The following is a 27,252-nucleotide window of genomic DNA, read 5'->3' as shown; positions in this document are numbered from 1 at the left end:
CTGTTAAAATCTTTCTCTTCCATTACAATATTTAGTCGTTGTTCTTCATAGTTGAATGGTTTTACAGTATTTGGTCAATAGAAATAGTGCTTTAAAAATATCCTTATATCATTTTGTGTAATGACAAGATATTTGCAGTCACTATCAATGCCTGTTTACTGCACAGGTAACACTTAGCTGACATGCTCAGAAATGAACAAACCATGTAATATTGTTACTACCTTTAAGCAGAACACAAACCTTGAGTTTACAGACATGCCATTCTTAGTTCTTTTGTGCTATTGTGTATAAGAAGGCAAACCTCAGAAAATGTAATGGACAGTAAAAATATTGAAAGCATTAATAAGGCAGGGAATCAAATATTGATAAAGTGGAAAATAAAATATTAGCAGTAAATGTGATAATATTTTTGTTGCTACCATCCCCCTGAGAACTGCTACTGCAGTCTGTGTATTCCTGATGAACAAGGGAGATGAACAAGGGAGGGTAAACACAGTGTTATTTACAAAACTTACAGGAAAGGTTTCAGGTTTTTTTAGCTTGATTGTAAAAATATATTGGGTTTTCACTTTAGGGCCATATTTCAAAAGGGAGTAATTACCGCTGTTCTTAGAAAACGCCATGTTACCAGGCAAAACAATGAGCTACCTGCTGGTATTTGTGCTAGGCTGTTTGTCCAGTTGCCTGGATTTTTTTTCAGGTGCACTTGACTGGAAAGTCAAAGGAAGATAAATAGTTTTGTAAGGAAGAAGACCCAGAGGCAGGAAAAATGGATTGTATTTCACACTCTGCTTTTAAGTCCAGTAAAACCAGGGGTGATGAGCAAAGATCTAATACTCTTCTTTGTTGAAGTAATTTTATGTTCATGTAATTTTAAAAAAGGGGCAGTTAAGGTTTGTTCTTTCTGCCTTAGTTCCTGTATCTGTGAAATGGAGATGATAATGCTGGCCTACAGTACTGGTTTATTGGCTCTCTTCACAGTTTGTAAAATGCTCTACAAACAGGAAAGTACATAAAACATCTCATTAATGAAGGGTAGCTATTATTTAAGAAAAGAAAGTGGTTTATTTTTTATTAATGATTAAGGAGACCCCAAAAGGAACTCATCCTCCTGCTTAACACAAATAATTACAACGTCATAGGGATAACGGAGACCTGGTGGGACTCCACCCATAACTGGACCATGGGTATAGGCGGCTATACCTTGTACAGGAGAGATCGAGTAGATAAAAGGGGTGGGGGTGTAGCTCTCTATGTTAAGAAAAGCTATGCGTCCCTGCAAGCTGATGTTGGCGACCAGGGTGGATGACTGGAGACCCTCTGGGTTAAAATACGTGGGGAACATGGCACAGGGGGTACAATGATGGGAGTCTACTACAGGCCTTCCACCCAAAGTCAAGAGCTTGACCAGGAGTTCGCCTGGGAACTGACTGAGGCTGCATGCTCCAGGACCATGGTTGTCATGGGTGACTTCAACTACCCAGACATCTCGTGGGAGGATCACTCAGCAAAATCCACGCAGTCGCAAAGCTTCCTATCGTGCGTGGATAACCTCTACCTGATTCAAGAAGTCTACAGGCCAACAAGAGGTAAAGCACTGCTTGACCTGGTATTGGCTACTGGGGATGACCTAATCAGTGACTTAGTGATTGATGGGAAGCTTGGACAGTGACCATGAGCTGATCACCTTCACCATCCACTGTAAAGCTGACAAGTCAGTCAGCAACACAAAAGTCCTTGACTTCAGGAAAGCCAACTCTGACAAGCTCAGGAGGCTTGTCAGTGAGGCCCTAAGGGACCATGACCCGAGGGGGAGGGGAGTTCAGGACAAGTGGTTGCTCCTCAAGGGAGCAATCCTGGATGCACAAGCAAAGTCTATCCCCTCTCGGAGGAAAGGCAGCAAAAGGACACAACAGCCCCCCCTGGCTCTCCAGGGGTCTAGCAGACCTCCTGAGACTAAAAAGAAAGGCCTACAAAGGATAGAGGATGGGATCCACCTCCAAGGAGGAATATTCTGGACTGGTCTGGTCCTGTAGGGAGCAAACCAGGAAAGTCAAGGCTGCACCTGAACTCTAGCTAGTTTCACGTATAAAGGACAGTAAAAAGTCATTTTTCAGATATGTGGGGAACCAGAGGAAAAGCAAGGGCAACAATGGACCCCTGCTAAACCAGATGGGACAACTGACGCCCAGGAAAAAGCCAACCTATTAAATGGGTACTTTGCATCAGTCTTTCATCAGTCCCATGGAACACCTATGCCCACTATGGGACAGGGAGGTCCGGGTGAGGGAGATCTCCTGCCCTCCATCAATGTTGACCTCGTGAAGGAACACTTTGAGAGGCTGGATACCTTCAAGTCAGCTAGCCCTGACAATCTATACCCCAGGGTACTCAAGGAGCTGGCAAGCATCATGGCCCAGCCCTTGGCACAGATCTTTGAGAACTCCTGGTGCTCTGGTGTAGTGCCCAAAGACTGGAAGAAGGCCAACATGGTGCCTATCTTCAAGAAAGAGAGGTAAGTGGATCTGGCAAACTACAGGCCCATCAGCCTGACCTCTATCCCGGGGAAGGTCTTAGAAAAGTTTATTAAAGAGACCATCCTTAATGGACTGATGAAAACCAACATCCTGAGGGATAGCCAGCACGGGTTTGTTGCAGGTAGGTCTTGCTTGACCAATTTCATTTCCTTTTATGACCAGGTGACCTATCACCTGGACAAGGGAGAGGAGATTGATGTCATATATCTTGACTTCAAAAAAGCCTTCGATCTGGTATCCCATGATCACCTCTTGGCAAAACTGGCCAATTGTGGCCTTGCATCCACCACAATCTGCTGGCTAGGAAATTGGCTCCGTGGTCAGACCCAGAGTGTGGTAATTGATGGAAGTCAGTCGTCATGGTGCCCTGTGACCAGCGGTGTTCCCCAAGGCTCTGTCCTTGGACCCATATTGTTCAACATCTTCATTAATAATGTGGACATTGGAGTCAAAAGCAGACTGGCAAAGTTCACTGATGACACCAAACTTTGGGGCAAAGCATCCACACCTGAAGACAGGAGGGTGATCCAGGTTGACCTGGACAGGATCAGCAAATGGGCAGATGAGAACCTGATGGTGTTTAATGCTGAAAAATGCAAGGTTCTCCACCTTGGGAGGAAAAACCTGCAGCATCCTTATAGGCTCAGCAGTGCTACACCGGTTAGCACTACGGAAGAAAGAGACTCGGGGGTCATGATTGACCACAAGATGAACATGAGCCTGCAATGCGATGCTGCGGCTAGTAAAATGACCAAAATGTTGGCTTGCATCCATAGATGCTTCTCAAGCAAATCCCAGGACGTCATTCTCCCCTTGTACTCATCCTTGGTGAGGCCGCAGCTGGAGTACTGCGTCCAGTTTTGGGCCCCACAATTCAAAAAGGATGTGGAGAAGCTTGAGAGAGTCCAGAGAAGAGCCACGCGCATGATCAGAGGTCAGAAAAACAGATCCTACGATGACAGGCTGAGAGCTATGGGGCTCTTTAGCCTGGAAAAGTGCAGGCTCAGGGGTGATCTGATGGCCACCTATAAGTTTATCAGGGGTGACCATCAGTTTCTGGGGGAACGTTTGTTCACCAGAGCGCCCCAAGGGATGACAAGGTCGAACAGTTATAAACTACTGCAAGACCATTTCAGGCTGGACATAAGGAAGAATTTCTTTACTGTCCAAGCCCCCAAGGTCTGGAATAGCCTGCCATCAGAGGTGGTTCAAGCACCTACATTGAACACCTTCAAGAAAAAATTGGATGCTTATCTTGGTGGGATCCTATGATCCCAGCTGACTTCCTGCCCTTCGGGCGGGGGGCTGGACTCGATGATCTTCCAAGGTCCCTTCCAGCCCTAATGTCTATGAAATCTATGATATGATAGTAATTAAATCATTGGCATCAGGTCAGATTAGCAGGGATCCTGAGAATAGGTTAATCTGAAGCAGGAGGTGTTTTTGAAATGAAAGCTTGAAATGAAATCTTTGGCTCTATATGGGGGGGCACCTAGGTGAAATGTAATGGCCTGTTACACACAGGAGCTCAGATTAAATGATTCAGGGGTCCCTTCCAGCTTTAAACTCTATGACAGCTATGATATCGGTTCCTGTTCTGATGAGCACTTCCGCACACGAATAACATTGCTCACCTCAGTGGTCTCATTAACTTGAGGGGACTACATGTGTGGATAAAGCTGTATGCTTGCAGGATCAGACTTTTTGATAGTGAACTTTTCTGTCAATTTTTTATATAATTTTTCAACACCTCTTTCAACACCATAAAGACAAGAAATGGCAGTATTAGCGGTAACTTAGACAACTTGACATTTTAGTGGTAATTTTTGTTTTCTTCTCAATTGACTATCACTCTTCTATTTAAAATTAATCATAATCTCTGGAAGAAATAGCAAATGCAGCCCTATCCTTGTGACTGATAGTAAGATTTCCTACTTGCTCCACATAAAAAATTAGATTGCTTTCTCCTAGCTCTGCACTACCAACTCACTGCAGGGGACCATCCTGTAGTATATTTGCTTTATATGCTTTCACATTTTTAGTCATTAGAAGATAATGCATTTTTGTGGCGTGTAACTGCTAATTTGTTTTTCAAGTGAATTCTTCAGTTTTGGCTAAAGACAAAATCTGATTTCTGGTAAGTTAAAACAGGAATGGCATAGTAATTTTTTTTCTCAAATGTTGCAGTGTGGTTTTACTTTTATGAAATCCACTAAGTTTTCATTATTTTTTAACCTTTTTGAAAGCAGTTTCTCAAAGCAGCACTGATAAGCCAAAAGAAGCTTATACAGTATTGTAAGGATCTCTTCTAGCCCTTTCCTTTTAGCATGATTATTCCTTGATCCATTACCCCTTAGTAAAAGAATGCAAGAAAAGAAAAAATAAGCTTAAATATAAAGAATTATGTTCTTATAATTTTCACTATTAGAATTGTAGCTGGATTTTAATGTGCTTTACTATCATCTCTGAATTATTTAAAGTAAACGGAGCAATCTAAATTCTTTTTCTGTCTAAATTATTTAGAGCATAAATGTTTCCTGTTGAATGCTTTTGTGGTCACATCATGTATCTCAGTCTAAGTGAGTAAAATTAGCTTTAATACAATAATACAAAGGCAATAGCTAGAAATAATACATAAAGTGTCCATCATGTTTTCCTCACGAAAATTATGAAGTGCATTTTAAGAACAAAATCCATTTATTATATTTTTAATAAAATGCAAAACCTCTGAAGAATATGTATGTTTCATTTTTGTAGCTCATTGAAGTTAAATGTAATAGTTTTTCTTTGATGCACCTTTACATGAAAATCAGCTTTTGCTACCTCATATGGCAATATTTATCACAGTTCCTATATTAGCTATAATGAATCTATGGATGTGGCAAATTACCTCACTAAGTAAAAACACACCTCGTATTATTCAAAATACTATGCACTTTGTCTTACAAGCATTACAGGCTGACTCTTTGTATTTTGTAGTATCTTGATAGCTATATACTCCATACTACTTTGACAATAAAGTCTTTGTTAAAGACTTTGAGGCTCTGTCAAAAGTCCATTGCAATCAATGACAAGTCTTCCATGCATCTCAGTGGGCCTTAGGTAGGCTCTGTAAACTTGAGAATTAGAAACCAGAGGTCAATAGCTCCACATCAGGTTTACACTCTGGCTATGTACAGACATTTGGGGAGGTTAAAGAGGGGTTAGATTGCATTACAAATAGCCACCCAATCTAAGATAAATCATGATGTGGGGCTGTTGGGGGGTGGGGAGATCAGGGGGTAAGCAGGCTCCAGGGGGAAATGAAGGGTCCATGGAGGGATCAGGGGGTAGAATCTGCAGAGGGACTGGGGGACAGGCAGAGCCCACACAAGGGATCAGGGGAGCCAGCAGGGTCTGCAGGGTGGGCGGAGGGAGTGTTACTGGGGTCTGGGAGGGCTTGGTAGGATGAGGGGGGCTTGCGGGATCTGCAGGGGACTTGGTGTGGGGGGGCCTCTCTCCCCCATCCCCTCACACCAGGAGCTATTTTTGGCTCCTTGACCTCTGCCACCCCCAGATGAATAACACTCTGTCCCTATCACCCTTTCCCACATCCTGCCTTACTTCCTTGGCTCCTGGCATTGACAAATGCTGATAAAACCAGTACTGGGAGCTGCTTGTGGGATGGGGGATTTGGTGGCGGGAGGGAGAAAGACTGACTGGTCTTGGGGGGGAGTCTGTGGGGAAAGTGGTGTCCATCTGGAGGTGGTGGGGGCAGGAGCTGAGGCCTAAAAATAGCTAGGTGCCAGAGTAGGGGTAGGAAAATCAAAGCCCTGGGGCTGGAGTTGGGGCTGGGCCTGGGGCTGGGGCTGGTGGCCAGGCTTTCCCAGCCACAGGGCTGTACTGGGAACCGTACGGAAGTTCAGTTAGCTTGGTCTCACCAGACAAAGTTAGACTACCTCAGAGGTACTCTTAACTTAGATCGGGTTAGCCATTTTTGAACTGATCTAGCCATCCTGAACTTCTCTACAGTTCACACATAGGTGGGGGGTCTAACCAACTTTCAGGAAGCAGTTGGCCAATTTTGTGGGCAGATTGCAGAGGCAGCTGCTAGTTTAGAGGGCTTATTGTAGCCCCCACACTTCTGATTGGCTGATGTACCCCATTGGCCAGGCCCCCCACCACTGATTGGGGGCCCTGCTCCATATCACTGATTGACTGATACAGCCCTGCTCCATATCACTGATTGACTGAGGGGGCCATCTGTCCTGCAGCTGTGCCCCTTGCCACTGATTAGTGGAGTGAGGTGAAGCCGCACAACAGGCAACCCTCTCAGCTGATCAGTGGCAAAGGGGCTGAGGTGACAGCCATCTTGTCTGCTCACCTGTGTGCCAGCAACCTCCCTCTGCCCTTTCCTGGGGTGGGCTGCATAGCCGGGACAACTGCTGGCTTCCACTGGGAAGCCAGCATTTTATTTTTAGTGAGTTTCCCCCCCCACAGATTTTATGGGGGTTGGTTGCCCAATTTCTATTAAATCCCTCCATTTGTGATTTGGGTAAGTCCACCTAACTAGTTAGATCTATCTAAGTAGGGTAAGGTCTGCACCTGGGTGAACTAAGTTTGATTGGGTGGTGATGTTTTAATGTGACCTAACATCCGCCTGACTTCCCTTAATGTTCATCTGCAGCCTTAAAGGGATGAATTCATCATTATAGTTATACAGATCCTACGATGACAGGCTGAGAGCCCTGGGGCTCTTTAGCCTGGAAAAGCACAGACTCAGGGGTGATCTGATGGCCACCTATAAGTTTATCAGGGATGACCACCAGTATCAGTGGATTCACGGTCAAGAGGATTATAAAATATCTGAGTAGGATTGTTTATAGCAATCCTTCTTATCCCAATATATTGTAAATATTGTATTAGTATAGACATTGTCAGGCATGAGAGTGTTGCTACTTTTATGTGTCATTTGAAATAACACAAGGAAAAGCCATACATCTAATAGAAATCAATTCCTTGGGACACTCTTTCTCATAAAATGGCCGGATACCTCCAAAAGCTAAATAAAAATAATCCCCTTCAGTGTATTAAAAAAAAAGCAAACTATTCCACAGAACCACAAATCCAAAAAGTTTATTAAAGAACATGGGACTAAACAAAAAGCAAAATCCCTACATCAGACAGTAGAAATGAAACATGAACTACTTGATAAATACCGGCTCGTTATTAAAAACAAAACAAAAATCTCATACAATAAAGGTAAAAAAATCTTGCTAGAATTATAGAAGTCTCTTTTCTCCAAAGGAAAAGATTCACTTGCACTCCATCCTCATCCGGAGTGAAAATCACCCCAGAGCACAAGACCTATGTACCTTCAATAACTTCCATTCTAGGACTATGTCAACAGGACTTCAGCAAGCACTTTATGCTGTAACTCTCTGCACAGGGCTGAAATCAGCCCTTATCCAGACTCTACCAGACTTTTAACTTGCTGCAGGACCATTTTGTTATGTTTGTGTCTTTCTGGCTGCTGTCCTCAAGCACCTCCTATTTCTGAGAGCCAGGTCTAGTATTCCCTACTAGCTAGAAGTACTCATTTGCAGGACAGTCTGGTATTTTCTGTTGTCTTCCACAGCGACTGCATTCTCTCTGCCTTATCATAATCATGTGGCAAACTGGTTACATATATCACTTCTGGAAATGGAACTTCTCTACTGCAAGTCATAGCCTCTTTCTTGTTTTTAGCTAAAGACATTTCTCCATTAGATAGTAGGGTGTTTACTTTTAGATCAGGAAGCTCTGATTTTTGACCTTGCAACAGAATGGACATTCCTCCTAGAAAGTCAGAGAGCAGATTATAGTGTATTAAGCCTGCGGCATGAATATTAGTAAATGGAAAAAGAACGCCACTCAATGAATGTGTTATGGCTGTGGCATACCAGTGTCAGATATAATGTGCTTTTTCACCCAGTGGCATACATGATAATTATTACAAGAGTTCTGCAACCCTACTCGCCTTCTCAGAAGCAGAAAGCATAACTTGGCAGGGAGTCCAGCACAGGGGTTACATGATTTTGTAAAGTTTGAAGCATTCATTTGTGGTTCTTACACACCTGAGCCATGCATGTTAGGGAGACAGCCCCTGATCCCTCTTTCCAATTTAAAATATGTGGGGGGAGAAATACAATTTGGTCCATGTTTGTTTCTGTTCTGTATTCCTTCAGATTAATTTAAACACATTTGGCAATAAAAGCCTTCTTTTCCAGTGGTTTAAACTACCAGATTGGTGGATCGTACTCTCCTCTCATATGCAGCAGAATTGAACAATGTCTACTCAGTTGAAGTAAATAGTGTTATGCTACTATAAAATGCAGGTAAATCATAAGAAAATCAGGCTCTTTGTCTATGTTTATATAGCTTAAACTTAGACTACAATATGCATGGTAAGGGTACATTACTTTCATGCCAGTAAACCACTATGCATATTTCTGTTGCTAATTTAAACTATCATCATTCCAATGAGATCAGTGGTAATAGGCTTGATTGATGCTAGCCAAGGATCTGGCCCAAAACTGTACCAAGTAATAATAAGGAATAATATACTGCATAGCAAAACTGGCATTTCTTTTGTTCTCAATTTATTTTTCTAGTGGACCAGCTAGAAGGACAGTGCAGATGGATAAAACACACTGAAGCTTCACTTAAAAATTCAAAACACAAAGAAAGACTTGTGTTGTAATGCTAATTCATTTGCAGCCTTTAATGTTCCTAGCGGTTTAAATAATGTTTCATTTTTGTACCTTAGTATTTCTCAAGTTTTCACTGTATTCTCTATTCCCCCATAAAACTCTTACAACTTCTAAAACTTCATTTGCTACCAGCACTTTGCCTTCTGATTTCCTCATTCACTGTAGGCAAGCAAAATCTGGTGAAGCTTCTCTTACAAAACCATATAAGGAAGCAATGAAACTGGACTGTATGACACAGGGGTATTCTAATAAAAGTAGAATGGAACTATATTAGATATGCTTAAGGACATTTGAGGATAGCTTCTTAATATAGGAGAGCATTAGTGGCAGATCCTCAGATGGTGCAGATGACTATAATTCCATTAAAGGTGTGGCAGTATAATAATTATCTGAGCAGTGGTTTCATATTTTGATATTACTGTGATCTATTTTGGTTCACACAAAGACAACTGTCTGGTCTTTATGTTATTTTATATCTCGTTTTATATCTGTACCAAGACTGCTCAGAAAACAAGAATTCTGTTTCAAGGTTTTAAAATTACTTCCATGCTGTTGCAAAACAAAACCAAGACCTTTCCAAGGTTTTTGGAAAATGGTTAGGCATGTTGGCAGATATGACTTAGTTGCCTGATTACCACAGCATTGATTCAGGGAGCCAGAGAGCTAGTTTTAAGCACTTGCTCCAGATCAGTTGAATAATTCGGTTTGGTGAAAAGAGTGGTTTTTTAAACAAAAAAAAAGGCTTTGTAAAATATATTTTGACCATATTTAATCCATCTTCAATAATTTCTGTGGAAGGATGGATTATTTATTTTTCTCATTCTACTCCATGTCTTACATTTTTATGAGTGATAGGCTTTAGGTTTTCATTTCCATAAATGAACTGGAAATCTCTTTTGCTTTTAGTAGTAATTTTCCTTTGGAAAGAGTTTAATTATATGGTATTTATCATGACATTCATTATGAGTGTGCTTAGAGAATATCTGTTGGATGCATTAACAACTCTGGCATCGAATGCAAAAGGAGCAGTTTTTCATTCATCGGAAATGGCAGGACTGTAACCATCAGCATATTCTCTAATACCATTCCATTTTCCATTAATCCAATCAGTTCTTTTGCATTAGACACAAACAGAGGCTGCCTCTTTGTGGTAATATAAAACACAAAGAAGGCATTGCAAATTCTTTCCTGTTGTCCTTGTAGTTCAAAGAGTTTGATAATTGATGCTGCACTGCAGAATATACTATTGGAATTCTGGATATGGTATGGAATGCAATGTTAATATCCATCCGATCAGAAAAGACCTTTGGGAAGGGAAAGATTATTTGTTACTAAGCCAAGAAAGTAAAAATCTAATCCTGTTTGTTTTAGTCCTCTGCAGTTTTTAAATCTATCTTGTGATGCCATGTTACCACTCTAGTATGCAGCTGACCTGTACATTCTTATGACAGGTAATGATCAATGCAAGTAAAATCTAAAACACCAAATACTTAGGTAACAGCCTATTGAAAATAGTTTGGCATTGGAAGTACCAAGAAGTTGAAAGATCAGGGGGCTGCTAAGGGATATTTGTATTCATCATTCAGTCACTAGGTAAAATTTGGCTGAGGGTAGTACTGATGAAAGTCATAACTGATTTTGTTTTATTGTGAAATGCTACATTTTATTTTGTGAAATACCATGTTCAATGACTTGGTCTTAATTCAGTACACATCATACAACCACTGCTTTGACTCATCACCCAGAGAACAGAAATAAAGATGGTAAAGGTTCTGGTGTTATCTCCAGGTCAGGTCTTGAAACTTGGGTGGACAGCATGAGGCGATTCATACTCTACTACTAACATTCATTAGTAACAGAGAAGGCTTCAGGTCCAAAGGCTGCCAATCTGGTAGCTTTTATGAGCACTAACTTCTAATAAAGAAAGCAATGGCCTCTTCATTCTCCTTACTGAGATGTACAGGATATGAGCAAAGGCCTGCATTAAATGGCTTCAGCAATCAAATCAACAAAATTGTATTACAAATACATTTTATTCATTATCTGGTAAATAGGATCATTTTTAAAAAAGCGTATAACAAACTGCTGCAGTAACATAAAATGAGGTTTTATATATCGGAAGATGTCGTTCTTAGCTTGCACAGCTCCTGCAGCGCTGTAACCCATTCTCATTGCAAGCAGTACACTTGAGGGCCTTGAAAGAGTCTGTAAAACAGTTCCGAATCACTGACATCTTGCTCCCATGGCACACTGAGCATGGAAGGAAGCCAAAACCCCCACAAGAGGGGCACTCGTGGGGGTGCTGCACTCTCTGCATAAGAAAAAAGGAAGAGAGAGAAATATAAATAGTGGTTAATGGTCAGAAGCTTCGGGACAAAAGGGTTCTGAATGGGGGTTCATGTTTCATATGTTCTAAGAAACACTGAGCTCTGACTACTGAAACTCATGGTTTTCTACTGCCACAGAATTGCATTTTCAATTGGTAAGAACAGCATCCAATAGTCAACCAGGTTCATTAGAGGTGTGCGTATCTAACATAATGCTTGATAATTTGTGTTTACATTTGCCAAAATAACTAGCTAGGAGGTGAATATTGTTCAGTTAAATTATGCTCTTTTAGGTAGCTTAAGGTTTAATTATAAAACATACAAACTAGCCACGGTCAGTAGAGTTACACTGGGGGAAAATATTACAAGTTAGGAGATAATCCAGCTTTCAATTGGTTTTGAATTGTGTAACAACAATTCTGTCTTTTGTTTTCTTTTTCTTTATAACATATCAGATTAAAGACAAAGATTTAAGGAGCGGATTTCTAGGTCTTTTTTGGATGAAAATGTAACTAGTTTATATAATGATCATCCTGGAGGTCTATATCAGAGAAATAAAAAGAACCATATAGTAAGTACTTGCTGTAGCACAGATGTGTGCTGCAATGTTGGATAAAGACTTCTACAAAGAAAGCCAGTGATATAAACAGTCTCTGCTAATATTGCTCTGAGAAATTATAAATAATTACCTGATTATGTTAAAATATAAACAGAACACACACAGCGCTCTTTTTATAGTTGTATCAAAGAGCTCAACAGAAGTGCTTCAGAAGTGTCAGAAAAGATATTCATCCGCTAGTCATGCAGATTGAGGCATTGGCAGGAGAGGAGAGGCAGATTGCTGGCTGATATAAATCAGTGCAGGTTCCTTGAAGTCAATATTGATTTGGGAGAGAAGTTGTTCCAAATCTATTTTCTATTTATTTCCAAAAGTGTCTAACACATGACATGATATAGTATTTCCCAAGGTGTAAGGTGTGTCCATGAAAAACTAGTGAGGTGGATACTTAGTGTGATGCAGAGCAGTGGTTAAACATAGCACAGATATAATGGACAGTAATGTAATTTGGGGTGGGCAAGGGTAGCACCAGCCTCAGGCACTCACTTAGAAGGTGTGCCAGAATTGCAGATACCTGGGAAGTCCATAATGCTACTGTAGCAGCAGTCACTGACCATAGCTATAGAAGCAGCAGCTGGGTGTAAGGACTCCACATAACTGCTGTAGCAGCAGCAAAAACATCTGGAACTGGGCAGAACATTTCATGCCAGCAGCAGCCAAAGACTTTGAGTCCCAAGGACAAGTAACCTTGACTACCCCTCACTTACTGCTCTCTGCCCTCCTTATCCTCGTCCCAGCTGGGTTTTGCCCAGGGCACAAAACTTGCCAGTTATGCCTCTGGTAGTAGCTTAAAGTTTACTAGTAGCTGCTCCTTTTGAAATTTCAGAAAAATCAATTGGAAAGGTAGACACTGACCTGACCAAGTCATAATCTTTACACAAAGTTGCAGCAAGATGCTACACACAATGCTGTGAAAAACTACAGCCTCCCAAACCCAAGGTAAACATTAGATCATCTATTCACATGTGCAAAAATTGTCACAATTAAGTATTTGATGTAGTTAACAAAACAATTGATGCAGATATTGCCATCTTGGGTACAGAAAACCAGAAACTTCATAATAATATGAAGTCCCCTTTTTTGTTTTTTCCTGCATTTGACCAAAGTAGCTTCTATTATTGTGTCTTTGGGCAGGCAATGCCTGTTGTTATGGGGAAATTGTTCTCTGTACGGGTATTTAATCTCAACTTTTTTATGCATATCTAGGGATCCCCACATACTTTATGTTGTTTACTGTACTGGCCCTTTTACTGGTATGGCCATTTTTTCAATTAACTCCAAAATCATAATGGAAACATATTTTATCATTAAATTTCATAACAATCTGTGCTTAGGTTCTTGTGAAAAGCAGGCCATCTTGCAACCCTTAGCAAAAGAACATAACAAAAAAGAAAAAGAAATAATGCCTTTAGATTAGTCTGTATATGGAGTAAGGATTAAGAGCTGGTCAGAAATTTTTCAATTAAACATTGAAACTGGACATAGATTGGGAGGAACACTTGCCCAGGTTGGATCGGTCATGTAGATTCTTAACTGTAATCGAGGAGCTCTTTCTGACCCAGGAAGTGCAAGGGTCAACCAGAGGTACCACTTTCCTAGAGTCAGTCTTGGCCAAAGGAGATGATCTGGCATGTGGCTTGAACACTGAGGGTAGCCTGGGCAACAGCGACCATGAGCTCATCAGGTTCACTGTCCACCGCAAGGTTGACAAATCAACTAGCAGTCTTGAAGTCCTGGACTTCAAAAATGCTGACTTCAACAGGCTCAGGGCATTAATAGGGGAAGCGATGCAGGATCAGGGATGGAAGGCAAATGGGGTGCATGAAGAGTGGTCATTCCTCGAGGACATGATCCTCAAAGGACAAAAAAAAAACTGTTCCCATTAAGAAGAAAGGTAAAAGAAGGGCTGGCAAGCCCTCCTGGCTCAACAGGGACATCCTGGTCCTCTTGAAAAAGAAAAAAGAGGTGTAAACACAGTGGAAGCTAGGGACAGTCCTCAGGGAAAACTATACAACAGTGGTCCACACTTGTAGGGATATGATTAGGAAACCTAAGGTGGTGACTGAGTTTAAGTTAGCCAAGGGAGTCAAGGATAATAAGAAGTCCTTCTTTGGGTATGTAAGGAGCAGCAGTAAAACAAATGAAAGTGTGAGGCCCCTGCTTAGCACCTCGGGACAGCTGGTAATGGGCACTCAGGAAAAAACTGAACTCATGAATGCCCACTTTGCTTCGGTATTTCACCGGACAAAGGGGAAAGACAAGCGAGATAAGGATCACACAGGGCATGGTGGGAATGATAGCCTTTCCACTGTGGATGCTGAGCTGGTACAAAACCAACTAGAAAAGCTAGACATTTATAAGTCAGCAGGACTGGATGGACTTCACCCGAGAGTACTGATGGAGCTAGTTGAGGTCATAGATTTATAGATTCATAGATGTAGGGTCAGAAGGAACCTAAGTAGACCTTCAAGTCCAACCCCCCGCTCTGGGCAGGAGAGAAGACTGGGCTTGTATGACCCCAGCTAGGTAATTATCAAGCCTCCTCTTAAAGACCCCCAAGGTAGGAGTGAGTACCACTTCCCTTGGAAGTTGATTCCAGATCCTAGCTGCCCTGACTGTGAAGTAGTGCCTTCTAATGTCCATCCAGAACCTACTCTCAAACAACTTATGGCCATTATTCCTTGTTACTCCAGGAGGTGCTCAGGGGAACAGGGTCTCTCCCACTCCCTGCTGGTCCCCCCTGGTAGGTTTATAGATGACTACCAGGCCCCCTCTCAGCCTTCTCTTGTGAAGGCTGAACAGATTCAGGTCCTGTACCCTCTCCTCATAGGGTCTGACCTGCTGTACCCAGGTCATGACAATGGACCTCCTCTAGACCCTCTCAATGCTGGCCAAATCCCTCCTGAAGTGCGGCACCCAGAACTAGACGCAGTACTCCAACTGTGGCCTGACCAGTGTCACATAGAGGGGGAGGATCACCTCTTTGGCCCTGCTTGCGATGCATCTGTGGATGCATGACAAGGTGCAGTTAGCCTTACTGACTGCATCCTCACATTGGCAGCCCATGTTCATTTTGGAATCGTTAATGACTCCAAGATCTCTTTCTGACACTGTGCTTTTGAGAAGGGACTTCCCCAGCCTATAGGTATGCTGCTGGTTCTTACTGGCCAAGTGCAGTACCCTGAACTTGTCAGCATTGAATCCCATCCTATTCTCATTCGCCCACCCCTGTAACCTGTCCAGGTCCAGTTGTATCCTGTCTGTCCCTGGCATGTGGCTTGAACACTGAGCATAGCCCTAAGGGTAGCCCTGGCATACATTAACCATTGCATCTCATGCAAAACTAAGGAAGTGATACTCCCACTGTAGCCCGCATTGGTTAGACTGCAGCTGGGGTACTGCATCCAGTTCTGGGCACTGCACTTCAACAAGGACATGGAAAAACCTGAGAGGGTCCAGAGAAGAACCACCCTGTCCCAGGGAAATAAGACCGGAGATGCCAGAATGGCCTCCCGCGGTGGGACCCGAGGCAGGGGCAACCCGCCCAAAAAAAGAAAGAAAGAGCCCTGAGAAGAGGGCATACTTACCTGCAGTAGGGAAGTGAGAGCTGCACCAAAAAGAGCCACTGGCACGGTTTATCAGGCACATTTATTGACGGCTGGTGGCGGCACCGGCGGATGACGTCATAAAAAACTGCTACCTGGCAGACTTAAAGGCCGGTGGCAGAAGAGTGGCAGGAAGGACAGCAGGGACGCCGGAGAGTGAAGCTGCTCCCTGGCCGACATCCCCAGAAGGTATACAGCCCTGGTAGGGGCAGTACACAGACCCTCTAAGGGGGTCTCATCCAGATTGGAGAAGGGGGACGATGTCAAGGGATCAGAGAGGACCGCAGACGTTAGACCCATGAGTGGGGTGGGCAGAAACCCAAGCCCAGATTCTTTCATTATTTTCCTTTCCTTTTACTTTGAATTTTGAAAGACTCGGAGTCATGACCAAAGAAAGACTCTCCATGGGTCCAGGGTCACGAAGTAAGATTGAGGCCAAATGGACAGGGACCTGGACGAAGCTTGGGTGTGAAGGTGGGGAACAATTGTACGCCTCTCAGCTATCTGAGATGGGCGAATCAGGTAACAGGCCAACAACCCACCATCTAGCGATCCCGACGGTGGCACATGGCTGGGGTGTAGGGGAGGTGGAGCCCCATAAATGTTTCCACTGCATGGTACCCGGAGCAGCGAGAAATCCCGGGATGGAGCCTCCCCACTGAAAAAAAGAGAAGACCGAGTCATGGCAGGAGAGTGTTGGGGCTTCCTTCAGGGTGGAGCGCAATCTAACAGCTAAGATCCAGGGACATAACCTTTGGCCGGAGCTGAGTGAATGCTCGAAGGTCACCCAAGGATGCCTCTATGAGGTCAGACAGGGGCACACCCATATGATCAGAGACTTGCAAGACAAGCCATACAAGGAGAGGCTGAGGGACTTGGGCCTCTTCAGTCTACAAAAGAGAAGGCTGAAAAGGGACTTGGTAGCAGTTTATCACTATATCAGGGGAGTATATCAAGAACTCGGTGAACAGCTGTTCACCAGGGCACCCTGGGGAAGACCAGGGTAAAAGACCAATGGATACAAACTCCTGGAAGGCTGCTTCAGGCTCAATTCCAGGAAAAACTCTTTCACAGTCAGGGTGTCCATGCTGTGAAATAAACTCCCTCCAGTGGTGATGCGGTCACCTACCCTGGAAATCTTCAAAAGGAGACTGGATAGTCACCTTTCTGGGGTCACTTGACCCTAGTTGTCTTTTCCTGCCCAGTGCAGGGGGACTGGCCCCTATGATCTACGAGGTCCCTTCCAGCCCGTAACTATCTATGAATCTATTAATTGTTTCTTCCACTGCAAAATTCTTTGTCAAAGTGGAAATTTTTCTCAGAAGTGTCACAACCCAAAGTTGTGATTTTTTGTTCGTGTGTGCTTCGGCACTGTTAAATTATTTTCCCGCTAAATTGCAGCTTCTTTGCACGGTGGAGTTTTCTGCTGCAGAAGAGAACCCCGGTGCAACGGAGAATTTCCTGCCAATTTGAAGCTTTCTTTGCATGGTGCATTTCTTTTGCATCTAAGAAATGCACGGTGCAAGGAGTTCCTGCCATTTGTATGAGAATTCATGCCACATTATTGGCTGATTCTAATATATGCACACGTGACGGCTAGCGATTGGCTTGCTAGCCATATAAAGAGCTTGGGTGGTTTCCGCCCAAGTTGGAGAGAAATCAGTTGGAGAGAGAGAAATTGGATTTCGAGAGGGAGAGCGTGAAGATCTCTAAGCGCTGCGGATCCTCACGGACCCAACGCATTTCTTAAAAGGCAATAGAGGCCTGACCGAACCCACGGAGCTTCAACAACTCTGTGGGAAAGAACAAATACCAGCCTCTAGCCTCTCCCCGTCACTGATAAATTCCTAGACGTATCCCTTCCTGTACGAGAAACTACCGAACCCACGGAGCTTCAACAACTCCGGGGAAAAGAACAAATTTGTCGTAGTCCTCTAACGAGGATTTAAGCAGAGCTGTACCTGGAAAACTGTCCAGCCTACACCACGACCATCTTTGGTGTAAGTAAACAATCTTTAAATCAACCAGTACGCATCCGTGACTAATTCTAGCTCGCCCCGGTCTTCTCCGACCCCGCGTGCCCGGGCTGCTGGCCACAGCCCGCGTGCGCAAAGACGGGCCCGGATCGCTCCCGGCCCGCACAAGAAGCAGATTAGTCTCAGCAGGATGATGTTTTGTGTGTAGAATGGAATTTTTGGTGAGTGAATAACAAACTCCTCCACTTTCTCTCCAAGAATATCCAGTAGGTTGGTGGTTAGAACAGAGACCAAAAGCCAGATTTCCCACATCCCAACAATGCTGTAATGACTAGGCTATAGAGTTCATTTAAGGCATGGACTGCACATCTACACATGCAATTAATTTAAAGCAATAAACTCTTGTACTTATTGTGCTGTAATTTATTGCTTCTGGGTGTACTGTTTGAATATGTGCCTGGGACAACAGCACATTGAGCCAGGTCAGAGCAGCCCCATCTGGCAGGGATTTTGGGAGGTCAGCCCAGGGCTGCTCTGACCCAACTCAATGTCCTGCAGAGGGGCTGACTTGGGCACAAGGGTGCTTCACTGCAGGTAGCCAGCAGGCAGCCCCCACACTGCATGCCCCAGCCAGTTATGTCAATATTTACACATGCAATGCTACATAGTAAAAAAACACTGTAGCAGGATAGTACTTGTGTTTAAAAGTACAAGTTTATTAGTTTACTCCTGCTGCAGAGTTTATTAGTTTATTCCAGCCTAATAGCCCTGTACCTGTAGACACGAGATGTTTGCTGCAGAGCTAATTAGTCTACTCCACAGTAAACATTTCATGTAGATGCATTCAGAGAGATTTAATCTATTCCTTTACCACTGCTACTTAAAGTCCATCACATATTGAATAGACATGGTTTGGAGATTTTTTTCTTCAGTTGTATTGTACTGGATGCTGTTTTTAGTTGTTGTTCCTGCTGTTTTAACTATTGTGTTTGCTGATCCTGACAGAAAATTTGCCTTCAGATCAGACACAGACTACTCACAATGGAGTTATTTCATTTCAGATCTTGAAGACTGCACAAATAGTTCTTACAGAGAATAGTCTACTTTGGCCTTCTGACTGTCAAATTCGGGGTGTGGACTATTGGGTTTGGCTGAGTGGAAATCCAAACTTTTAATGGGGTGGAACATTCACTGGTTTGTAACAATAAGTAATCATCCATTGTAATTATTTGTTCATTGTAAGCATCAGCTTGTAAAAGAAAGAAAGGCAATACTTAGTAAGTGACTATAAACAGTACAACTTCTATTTAAACTTCTTAAATTAATTCCTTAAACATGATTACCTCAATTTTGGTTAAGAGATCCTGAAGCTCCCCCGATTCATTCATTGACAAAATTTTCTCAGCACCCTATTAATGAAAAGAAAACAATAGTAGACTTTGTGTTCAGTAACAGGAGTTACCTGAAGATTTGGTTTTGAAAATGTAACTAGCTTGAAGATAAAAAATAAATCACATGAAGGATCCTGTTATTAGATAAGTCTTTGGATTGCTAGAATGGCAAACAACATTAGCCAAGTTCCTGCAGAACTAAGTTTTAGTTACTGAACAGCTTCTCTTCTTGTGAATTTTGCCACAACTTTGAATGTCAAGACTGTTTTCACCATATTTTTCAGTATGTACCTCCTGATAGAGTAGAAAATATGTCTTGTTACTATGTCAAAAAAACAATTATATAAATATACAATTCGCCAAAGGATGTAACTAAGCAATATGAGAGAAAACTGTATTTCAACTATTTTGGCAGTTCAGCACTGACTTCAGACATAAAGCGGCTAATGCAGAAGAGAGAGAAAATAAGGGCAATGAAACTACTGTAACAACATTAAAGTCAAACTCAGTAGTGAATAATAATAATTTAGTTTAAGTACATTAGGCCTTTGGGGATTTCTGTGATATGAACCAAAGCAGTAATGAAGTAGCTCCTCATTTTTCTCTCTGAAACTAAATGTTCAGAGATTACTGCAAACAAAATGAAAGTGCCAAGGAAGATGAAAAACTTTTTCCTTCTTTTTTCTAAACATTGTGGGAGCTATTTGGATGTTTTCCATTCAAATTATATAGCTGTAAATGCGTACAGAAGAATTATGGCAGTACCCATCTCTTACATAGCATTTTCCTCCATAAGACTCGAATCACTTTGCAAAAGACATATTCATCATTATACCCATCTTACAGATAAGGAAACAGAGGTAGGGAGTCATCCAGTTGGTTAGTGGTGGAGCTGGGAACAAAATTCAGTTCTCCAGAGTCCCAGGAGACTGCTGTTTTCCCTGGGTTGTACCATCTCTGCTACAGATTGATTATTAAAGGTATTATGCTAAACAGTGTCTCATATAAGAAAAGCTTCTGCATATGCATTCTTATTAATAAACTAAGGAAATACAGACTAAATGAAAGCATAGTAAGGTGGATACATAACTGCTTAGACCACCATACTGAATGAATAGTCATCAATGGCTGACTGTCTCATTAGAAGATATCAAGTGGAGTTTTCCATGGGTCTTTCTTGGTTCTAATATTAACATTTTCATTAATCATTTGAATGATGGGATTGACTGCATACTTAAAAGATCTGTAAAGGTCACCAACACCAAAATTGGATTGAGTTGCAGAAGCTTGGGAGGGTAGGGCTAGGTCCCAGCATAACCTGGTTGCATTGGAGAAACGACCCAAAATCATTCAGATGAACTTCAACAAGGACACATACAAAGTCCTACACTTGGGACAGAATAATTAAATACACTGAAATAACTGCAAAGCTAAGTTGCAGTACTTCAGAGAAGGTCCTGGGTGTTACAATGAATACGCTGAATATGTGCCAACAATGAGCTCTTGTTGCAAAAAACAGTCAACCACATATGGGGTGTATTAACAGGAGTGCCACTTGCAAATCCAAGTGATTTTTCTGTTCTATTCAGCCCTGGTGAGGCTTCATCTAGAGTACTGTGTCAAATTTTGGGCCTCACATTTCAACAAGGATGTGGACAGACTGAAAAAGCTTCAGCAGAAAGGAATACAAATTATTAGAGACCTTGGAATTACGACATATGAGGAAAGGCAGAAAGAATTAGGAATATTTGGTCCAGAGAAAAGACTGAGGGGGCAATTTGATAACAGTCTTCAAATACCTGAGAGGCAAGTATAGGGAGGATGGACATGGACTATTCTCTGTGGCTACAGGGTACAGGACAAGGGGTAATGGTCTCAAGCTGCAGCAGAGAAAATTTAGTTTAGGAGTTTAGAAGGAACTTTCTGATAATGAGAATGGTCAAGCATTGGAACAAACTATCTAACGAAGTTGCGGGATCTCCATCCATGGATATTTTCAAAAGCAGGTTAGACTTGGCTGGGTTGATTTAGTTAGCAAACACCTAAACTATATGATCTCATGTGTTCTCTTCCAGCCCTTCTTTCCTATGATCCTGTGCAGATTTGAATGTAATTGTTTTGGTTACAAACACTTTGAGGGACATACACTGGCACCCTGTCTCCAGACATTATTGGCCAAGTGCTTGTGCCCTGCCTTAAAAGCCCCTGAACAGAGAAGAATTTCTCCTGTTTGGATGAGTAGGAAAACAGACTATGTAGACGACAAGCAGACATTCTCTGCATGCATCATGAGAGTGTACTCCATGCTACCTCCATCAGTATATTTGGGAGTGTTATTTGAGGAGGGATAATCCCAAAACAGAAGTGGGTGAGTGGCTAGTAGAGAAGGAAATACATTGAACTGGCAACCTTGGGTGTGAGAAATCTAGATGCACGTACAGTCCATTCGCTGACTGAGACAGCAAAGTGGTAGCACAGCTGCTTTCGTGCCACTAGGCAGATCCTAGTAGTATATCCTCAGCTGTTATAAATTGTTAGGAGGTGATTAGATGTGTCTGTTTGAAGCCAGACAGAAGGTAGGTCAGGATGGCATGTTAGAGTCTAACTGATTCAGATTAGAGGTGCACCAATACATTGGTCCAATATCAAATCGGTACTGATACAAAGAAAACTGGCTGGATCGGATATCGGCCAATAATTTGGCTGATAAATGCCCGTGCTGTGTACAGCCACAGTGCAGCTTTCAGGAAGAATGGAGCACAGCCAGCAGCATGGAGAGCTGCCTCCAGCTGGTAAATCCAGTGTGGTGCAAGGTGAGGGGGGAGGGAAGGGGCATGGCGGGGCAAATCAACAGTCCCGGTGGTGAGGGAGGGGGCAGGGGCAGGGGCAGGCACTGCTCAAACGGTGGGGCAGAGCCATGGCTCATGGGAGGGGAGGCTACTATCACCACTGCTTGCAGCCCAGGAGGGCATAGCGGGTGCCCCCTGCCTGGATCTGCACAGGGCAGGGCATGCTGCACCCAGGGCTCCACAGGGCTCTTCTCAGTGGGGGCTGGGCTCAGAGCGGGCACCAGTGGCACTGGGAGGTTGCTGCATCCACCCCAAATTTAGCTGCCACTCTTCTCCCAGTGCCACCGCTGCCAGCTGCCCAGCACAACCCAGGCTCTTCCCAGCACGTGGGTGGAGGTGGGGCATTGAACTGGGGCTGCACAGGGTGGCTGGTAGCAGTGGCACTGGGAGCAGAGTAGAGGCAAAATTTGGAGTGGATGCAGTGCCAGTGCCACCGGTGCCTGCTCTGAGCCCAGGCCCCGCCAAGAAGACCCCCAGCTGCAGCCCACCCCACACAGATCTGAGGGACACATGCCCCCCCCATGCCCTTCTGGGGTGCAAGCACCAGCAGAAGCCACCTCCCACCCGTGTGAGCTGTGGCTCTGCCCGCCCACCCCACCTGGGCTGCACTTGCCCCTACCCCTACCCCCTCCCTCACCATGGGGGGTATTGATCTGACCCCCCATGTCCCTTCTCTCCCCCTTCCCCTTCCACCACACTGGACCTACCGACTGGAGACAGCTGTATCAGAAATCATATTGGTATCAGCTGATATGCCTCCTTAAATATCAGCTATTGCTATTGGCCCCAAAAATCTCTATTGGTGCACCCCTAGCCATTATGCATCCTCTACTTTAGGGAACTGATTGGCCACCTTTTCTGTGAAGTGGAGTAGCATCTAGGATTGGATGAGACCATTGGACTGTTTTTCTCTCTGTGTATGTAGAAATTATTAATGCACTTAATGTATTAATAAAGTTAGATTTTAGTTAAGTTAAACTGTGTGATTCATATTCCATGCTCACTCTGGGTTGTTTATACTTTAGTGATCCTTTAGCACCATGAGTGGATAACAGGGGGCAGGGTGAGGGCACCAACAGCTCCATGTTCCAGACAGCTAGGAGCCTCTCACCCTCTGAGCAATGGAGGAAACTGCCTGACCTGAAGGAGGAGAAAGTGGGGAGTGGGTCTGGAGCCACGGCAGCAGGTGTTGCCAGGAGCCAGACCTGTCACAGCCTTGGAATGGGGCAGGGAAGACAGGCTGCCTGCAGCAACCACCCAGCAGTCCACCTGCCCCTGCAGAGCGAGCAGTGATGGGGATTGGCTGGCAGCCACCTGTACCAGGGCCTGCCAGGCCAACTTACCATGGTCCTGGGCATCTGCATGCACAACAGCTGATCTGAGGCCGGGCAGTGCACAGTCCCCTGGTATAGCACGTTTCTTAGATTTATAGATGTTTCGGTTGGAAGGGACCTCATTAGATCAAGTCTGATCCTCTGCCCTGGGCAGGAAAGAGTGCTGGGGTCACATGACCCCAGTCACATGTATGTCTAGCCTCCTCTTAAAGACCCACAAGATAGGGGAGAGCATCACCTCCCTTGGAAGCCCATTCCAGGTTTTGGCAACTATTACAATAAAGAAGTTTTTCCTGATGTCTAACCTAAATCTGCTCTCCATCAGTTTGTGGCCGTGTTCCTAGTTACTCCAAATGGTGACCTGGTAAACAGAGCATCTCCTCTTCCTGGATGCCTGCCCACTCCCTGCCTTCCCCCTCCCCGCACCCCCTTGGATGAATTTGTAGGCAGCCACAAGATGACCTCTCAGCCTTCTCTTGTGGAGGATGAAGAGATCCAGGTCCCCCAATCTCCCCTCATAGGGCTTTGCCTGCAGGCCCCTAACCATATGAGTGGCTCTCCTCTGAACTCTCTTGAGGTTGTTCACATCCCTCTTGAAGTGCGGCACCCAAAACTGGACACAGAACTCCAACCTAAGCCTAACCAATGCCACATAGGGGGGAAGTATCACCCCTCTGGATCTGTTTGTCATGCACCTGCTAATGCATAGATTCATAGACGTTAGGGCTGGAAGGGACCTCAGAAGATCATTGAGTCGAGCCTCCTGCTCCAGGGGCAGGAAGTCAGCAGGGATCATAGGATCCCAGCAAGATAAGCATCCAAATGTCTCTTGAAGGCATTCAAAGTAGGTGCTTGAACTACATCCGGCGGCAGTCTATTCCAAACCTTGGGGGCTCAGACAGTAAAGAAGTTCTTCCTTATGTCCAGCCTAAAATGGTCATGCAGAAGTTTGTGACCATTTGACCTAGTCATCCCTTGGGGGGGCTCTGGGGAACAAACATCCCCCCAGATCCTGGTGAGCACCCCTGATAACTTTATAGGTGGCCACCAGATAACCCCTGACCCTGAACTTTTCCAGGCTGAAGAGTCCCATGGCTCTCAGCCTCTCATCATAAGGTCTGTTTTCCTGACCTTTGATCACATTTGTGGCTCTCCTTTGCACTCTCTCAAGCTTCTCCACATCTATTTTGAATTTTGGAGCCCAAAACTGGACACAGTACTCCAGCTGTGGCCTCACCAACGCTGAGTACAAGGGGAGAATGACGTCCTGGGATTTGCTTGAGAAGCATCTATGGCTACAAGCCAGCATTTTGCTTGCTTTAGTAGCTGCAGTATCACATTGAAGGCTCATGTTCATCTTGTGGTCAATGATGACCCCCAAGTCCCTTTCTTCTGTAGCGCTAGCCAGCATAGCACTGCTGAGTGTATAAGGATGCTGCAGGTTTTTCCTCCCAAAGTGGAGGACCTTGCATTTTTCAATGTTAAACACCATCAGGTTCTCATCCACGCATTTCCTGAGCATGTCAAGGTCTGCCTGGATCACCCTCCTGTCTTCAGGTATGGATGCTTTACCCCAAAGTTTGGTGTCATTGGTGAACTTGGCCAGTCCACTTCTGACACCAATGCCTACATCATTAATGAAGATGTTAAATAGTATAGGCCCTAGGAGAGAGCCTTTAGGGACCCCACTGGGCACAGTGCACCACAACAATTGACTTCCATCAACCACCACCCTCTGGGTCCTACCGCAGAGCCAATTCCCCAGCCAATGGATCGTGGTGAGGCCAAGGCTTCAGTTAGTCAGTTTTGCCAAGAGGTGATCATGGGATACCAGATCGAAGGGGTTTTTTTTTTAAAGTCAAGATATATGACATCAATCTCTTCTCCCTTATCCAGGTGATAGTTCACCTGGTTGTAAAAGGAAATGAGATTGGTCAAGTAAGACCTACCCACAACAAACCCATGCTGGCTATCCCTCAGGATGTTGCCATCAGCCGGTATGTTAAGAATGGTCTCTTCAATAATCTTTTCCAAGACCTTCCCCAGGATCAAGGTCAGGCCGATGGGCCTGTAGTTTGCTGGATCCACTTTACTCCTTTTCTTGAAGATAGGCACCACATTGGCCTTCTTCCAATCTGCAGGCACTTCACCAGAGCACCAAGAGTTTTCGAAGATACATGCCATGTGCCAGCTCCTTGAATACCCTGGGGTGTAAACTGTCAGGGCCGGCAAGATGCGCTGGGCAATCTGGTGGTTGTGCCAGAGGAGAAGGCAGACCTCTTTAACAAATTCTTCACCTGTGTTTTCTTGTGCAGGGACCGGGAGTCCCCCATCGTGTTTCAAGACTGACTCGGGAACGCCTCAAGATCTAAGGTTGAGGAGGACTGGGTTAGAGTGCTTCTGGAGGGGCTGGACGTGTTCAAGTCAGCAGGTCCAAATGCTCTCCACCCCAGGGTGTTCAGGGAGCTAGCAGGGGTTATTGCAGGGCCCTTGGCGCGGCTTTATGAGCGCTCGTGGTGCTTGGGCCAGGTGCCAGATGATTGGAAGATAGCCAATGTGGTCCTCATATTTAAGAAAGGAAGGAGGGAGGACCCGGGCAACTATAGGCCCATCAGTCTTACCTCAATCCTGGGGAAACTCTTTGAGAAGATCATCGAGGAACACATCTGTGATGGGCCAGCATCGGGGATGATGCTCAAAGGCAACCAGCACGGTTTCATTAGGGGCAGGTCATGTCAGACCAACCTGATTGCCTTTTACGATCAGGTCACAAAAGCATTGGATGCAGGTGTCGCCGTGGATGTAGTCTTTCTGGACTTCAGCAAAGCCTTTGACACTGTCTCCCACCCCATGCTTATTAAAAAACTAGGCAACTGTGGCATCGATGCCTACACAGTCAGATGGATGGCTAATAGCTGAAGGGTTGTGCTCAGAGGGTGGTGGTGGACGGGTCATATTCGACCTGGGGGGAAGTGGGCAGCGGAGTCCCCCAGGGCTCGGTCCTTGGACCCGCACTCTTCAATTTCTTTATCAGCGATTTGAACGACAGGGTGAAAAGCAACCTGTTCAAATTTGCTGATGATACCAAAATTTGGGGTGAGGTGGGCACGCTAGCAGGGAGGGAAAGACTGCAGAAAAACCTGGATAGGTTGCAAGGGTGGGCTAAAAAAAAAGGATGCGTTTCAATACGGACAAGTGCAAAGTGCTGCACTTGGGCAGTAGTAACCGGCAGCACACTTATAAGATGGGAAACTCCCTTCTTGAGAGCACGGAGGCAGAAAGGGATCTTGGAGTCATCATTGACTCCAAGATGAACATGGGCCGACAATGCGAGGTCACGGTCGGCAGGGCTAACCGGACCCTATCGTGCATCCACAGGTGCATCTCAAGTAGGGCCAAGGAGGTGATCCTCCCCCTCTACGCGACACTGGTCAGGCCACAGCTGGAGTACTGTGTCCAGTTCTGGGCACCCCACTTCAAGAGGGATGTGGACAACATTGAGAGGGTCCAGAGGAGGGCCACCCGCATGATCCGGGCACAGCAGGGCAAACCCTACAATGAGAGGCTATGGGACCTGAACCTGTTCAGCCTTCACAAGTGAAGGCTGAGGGGGGACCTTGTGACCGTCTATAAACTCACTGGGGGGACCAGAAGGGTTTGGGGGAGACCTTGTTTCCCCTAGGGCCCTCCAGGATAACAAGGAATAACAGCCACAAGTTGTTGGAGAGTAGGTTTAGATTAGACATCCATAGGAACTACTTCACAGTTAGGGCGGCTAGGATCTGGAACCAACTTCCAAGGGAAGTGGTGCTGGCTCCTACCCTGGAGGTCTTTAAGAAGAGGCTTGATGCCTACCTGGCTGGGATCATTTGAGCCCAGTTTC

General features: G+C 44.5%; 1 protein-coding gene across 1 annotated transcript in view; it reads right to left on the bottom strand.

The window, feature by feature from the left end:
• Positions 1 to 7,641: 7,641 nt before the first annotated feature.
• Positions 7,642 to 27,252, bottom strand: part of GRXCR1 (glutaredoxin and cysteine rich domain containing 1) — an 84,061-nt gene continuing 64,450 nt past the window's right edge. Inside the window, exons 4-5 of the mRNA XM_059721675.1 lie at positions 19,139 to 19,204; positions 7,642 to 11,579 (exon numbers count right to left, since the gene is read on the bottom strand). Of these exons, the coding sequence (XP_059577658.1) occupies positions 11,400 to 11,579; positions 19,139 to 19,204 (246 nt within the window). The 3' untranslated portion in view covers positions 7,642 to 11,399. The remainder of the gene's footprint in view (positions 11,580 to 19,138; positions 19,205 to 27,252) is intronic.

This window comes from Alligator mississippiensis, chromosome 2 (assembly GCF_030867095.1).
Source record: "Alligator mississippiensis isolate rAllMis1 chromosome 2, rAllMis1, whole genome shotgun sequence".
In the NCBI taxonomy this organism is placed as follows: domain Eukaryota; kingdom Metazoa; phylum Chordata; order Crocodylia; family Alligatoridae; genus Alligator; species Alligator mississippiensis.
Note: the sequence above shows the minus strand (reverse complement) of the source record. Positions and strands in the feature narration are given on the sequence as shown.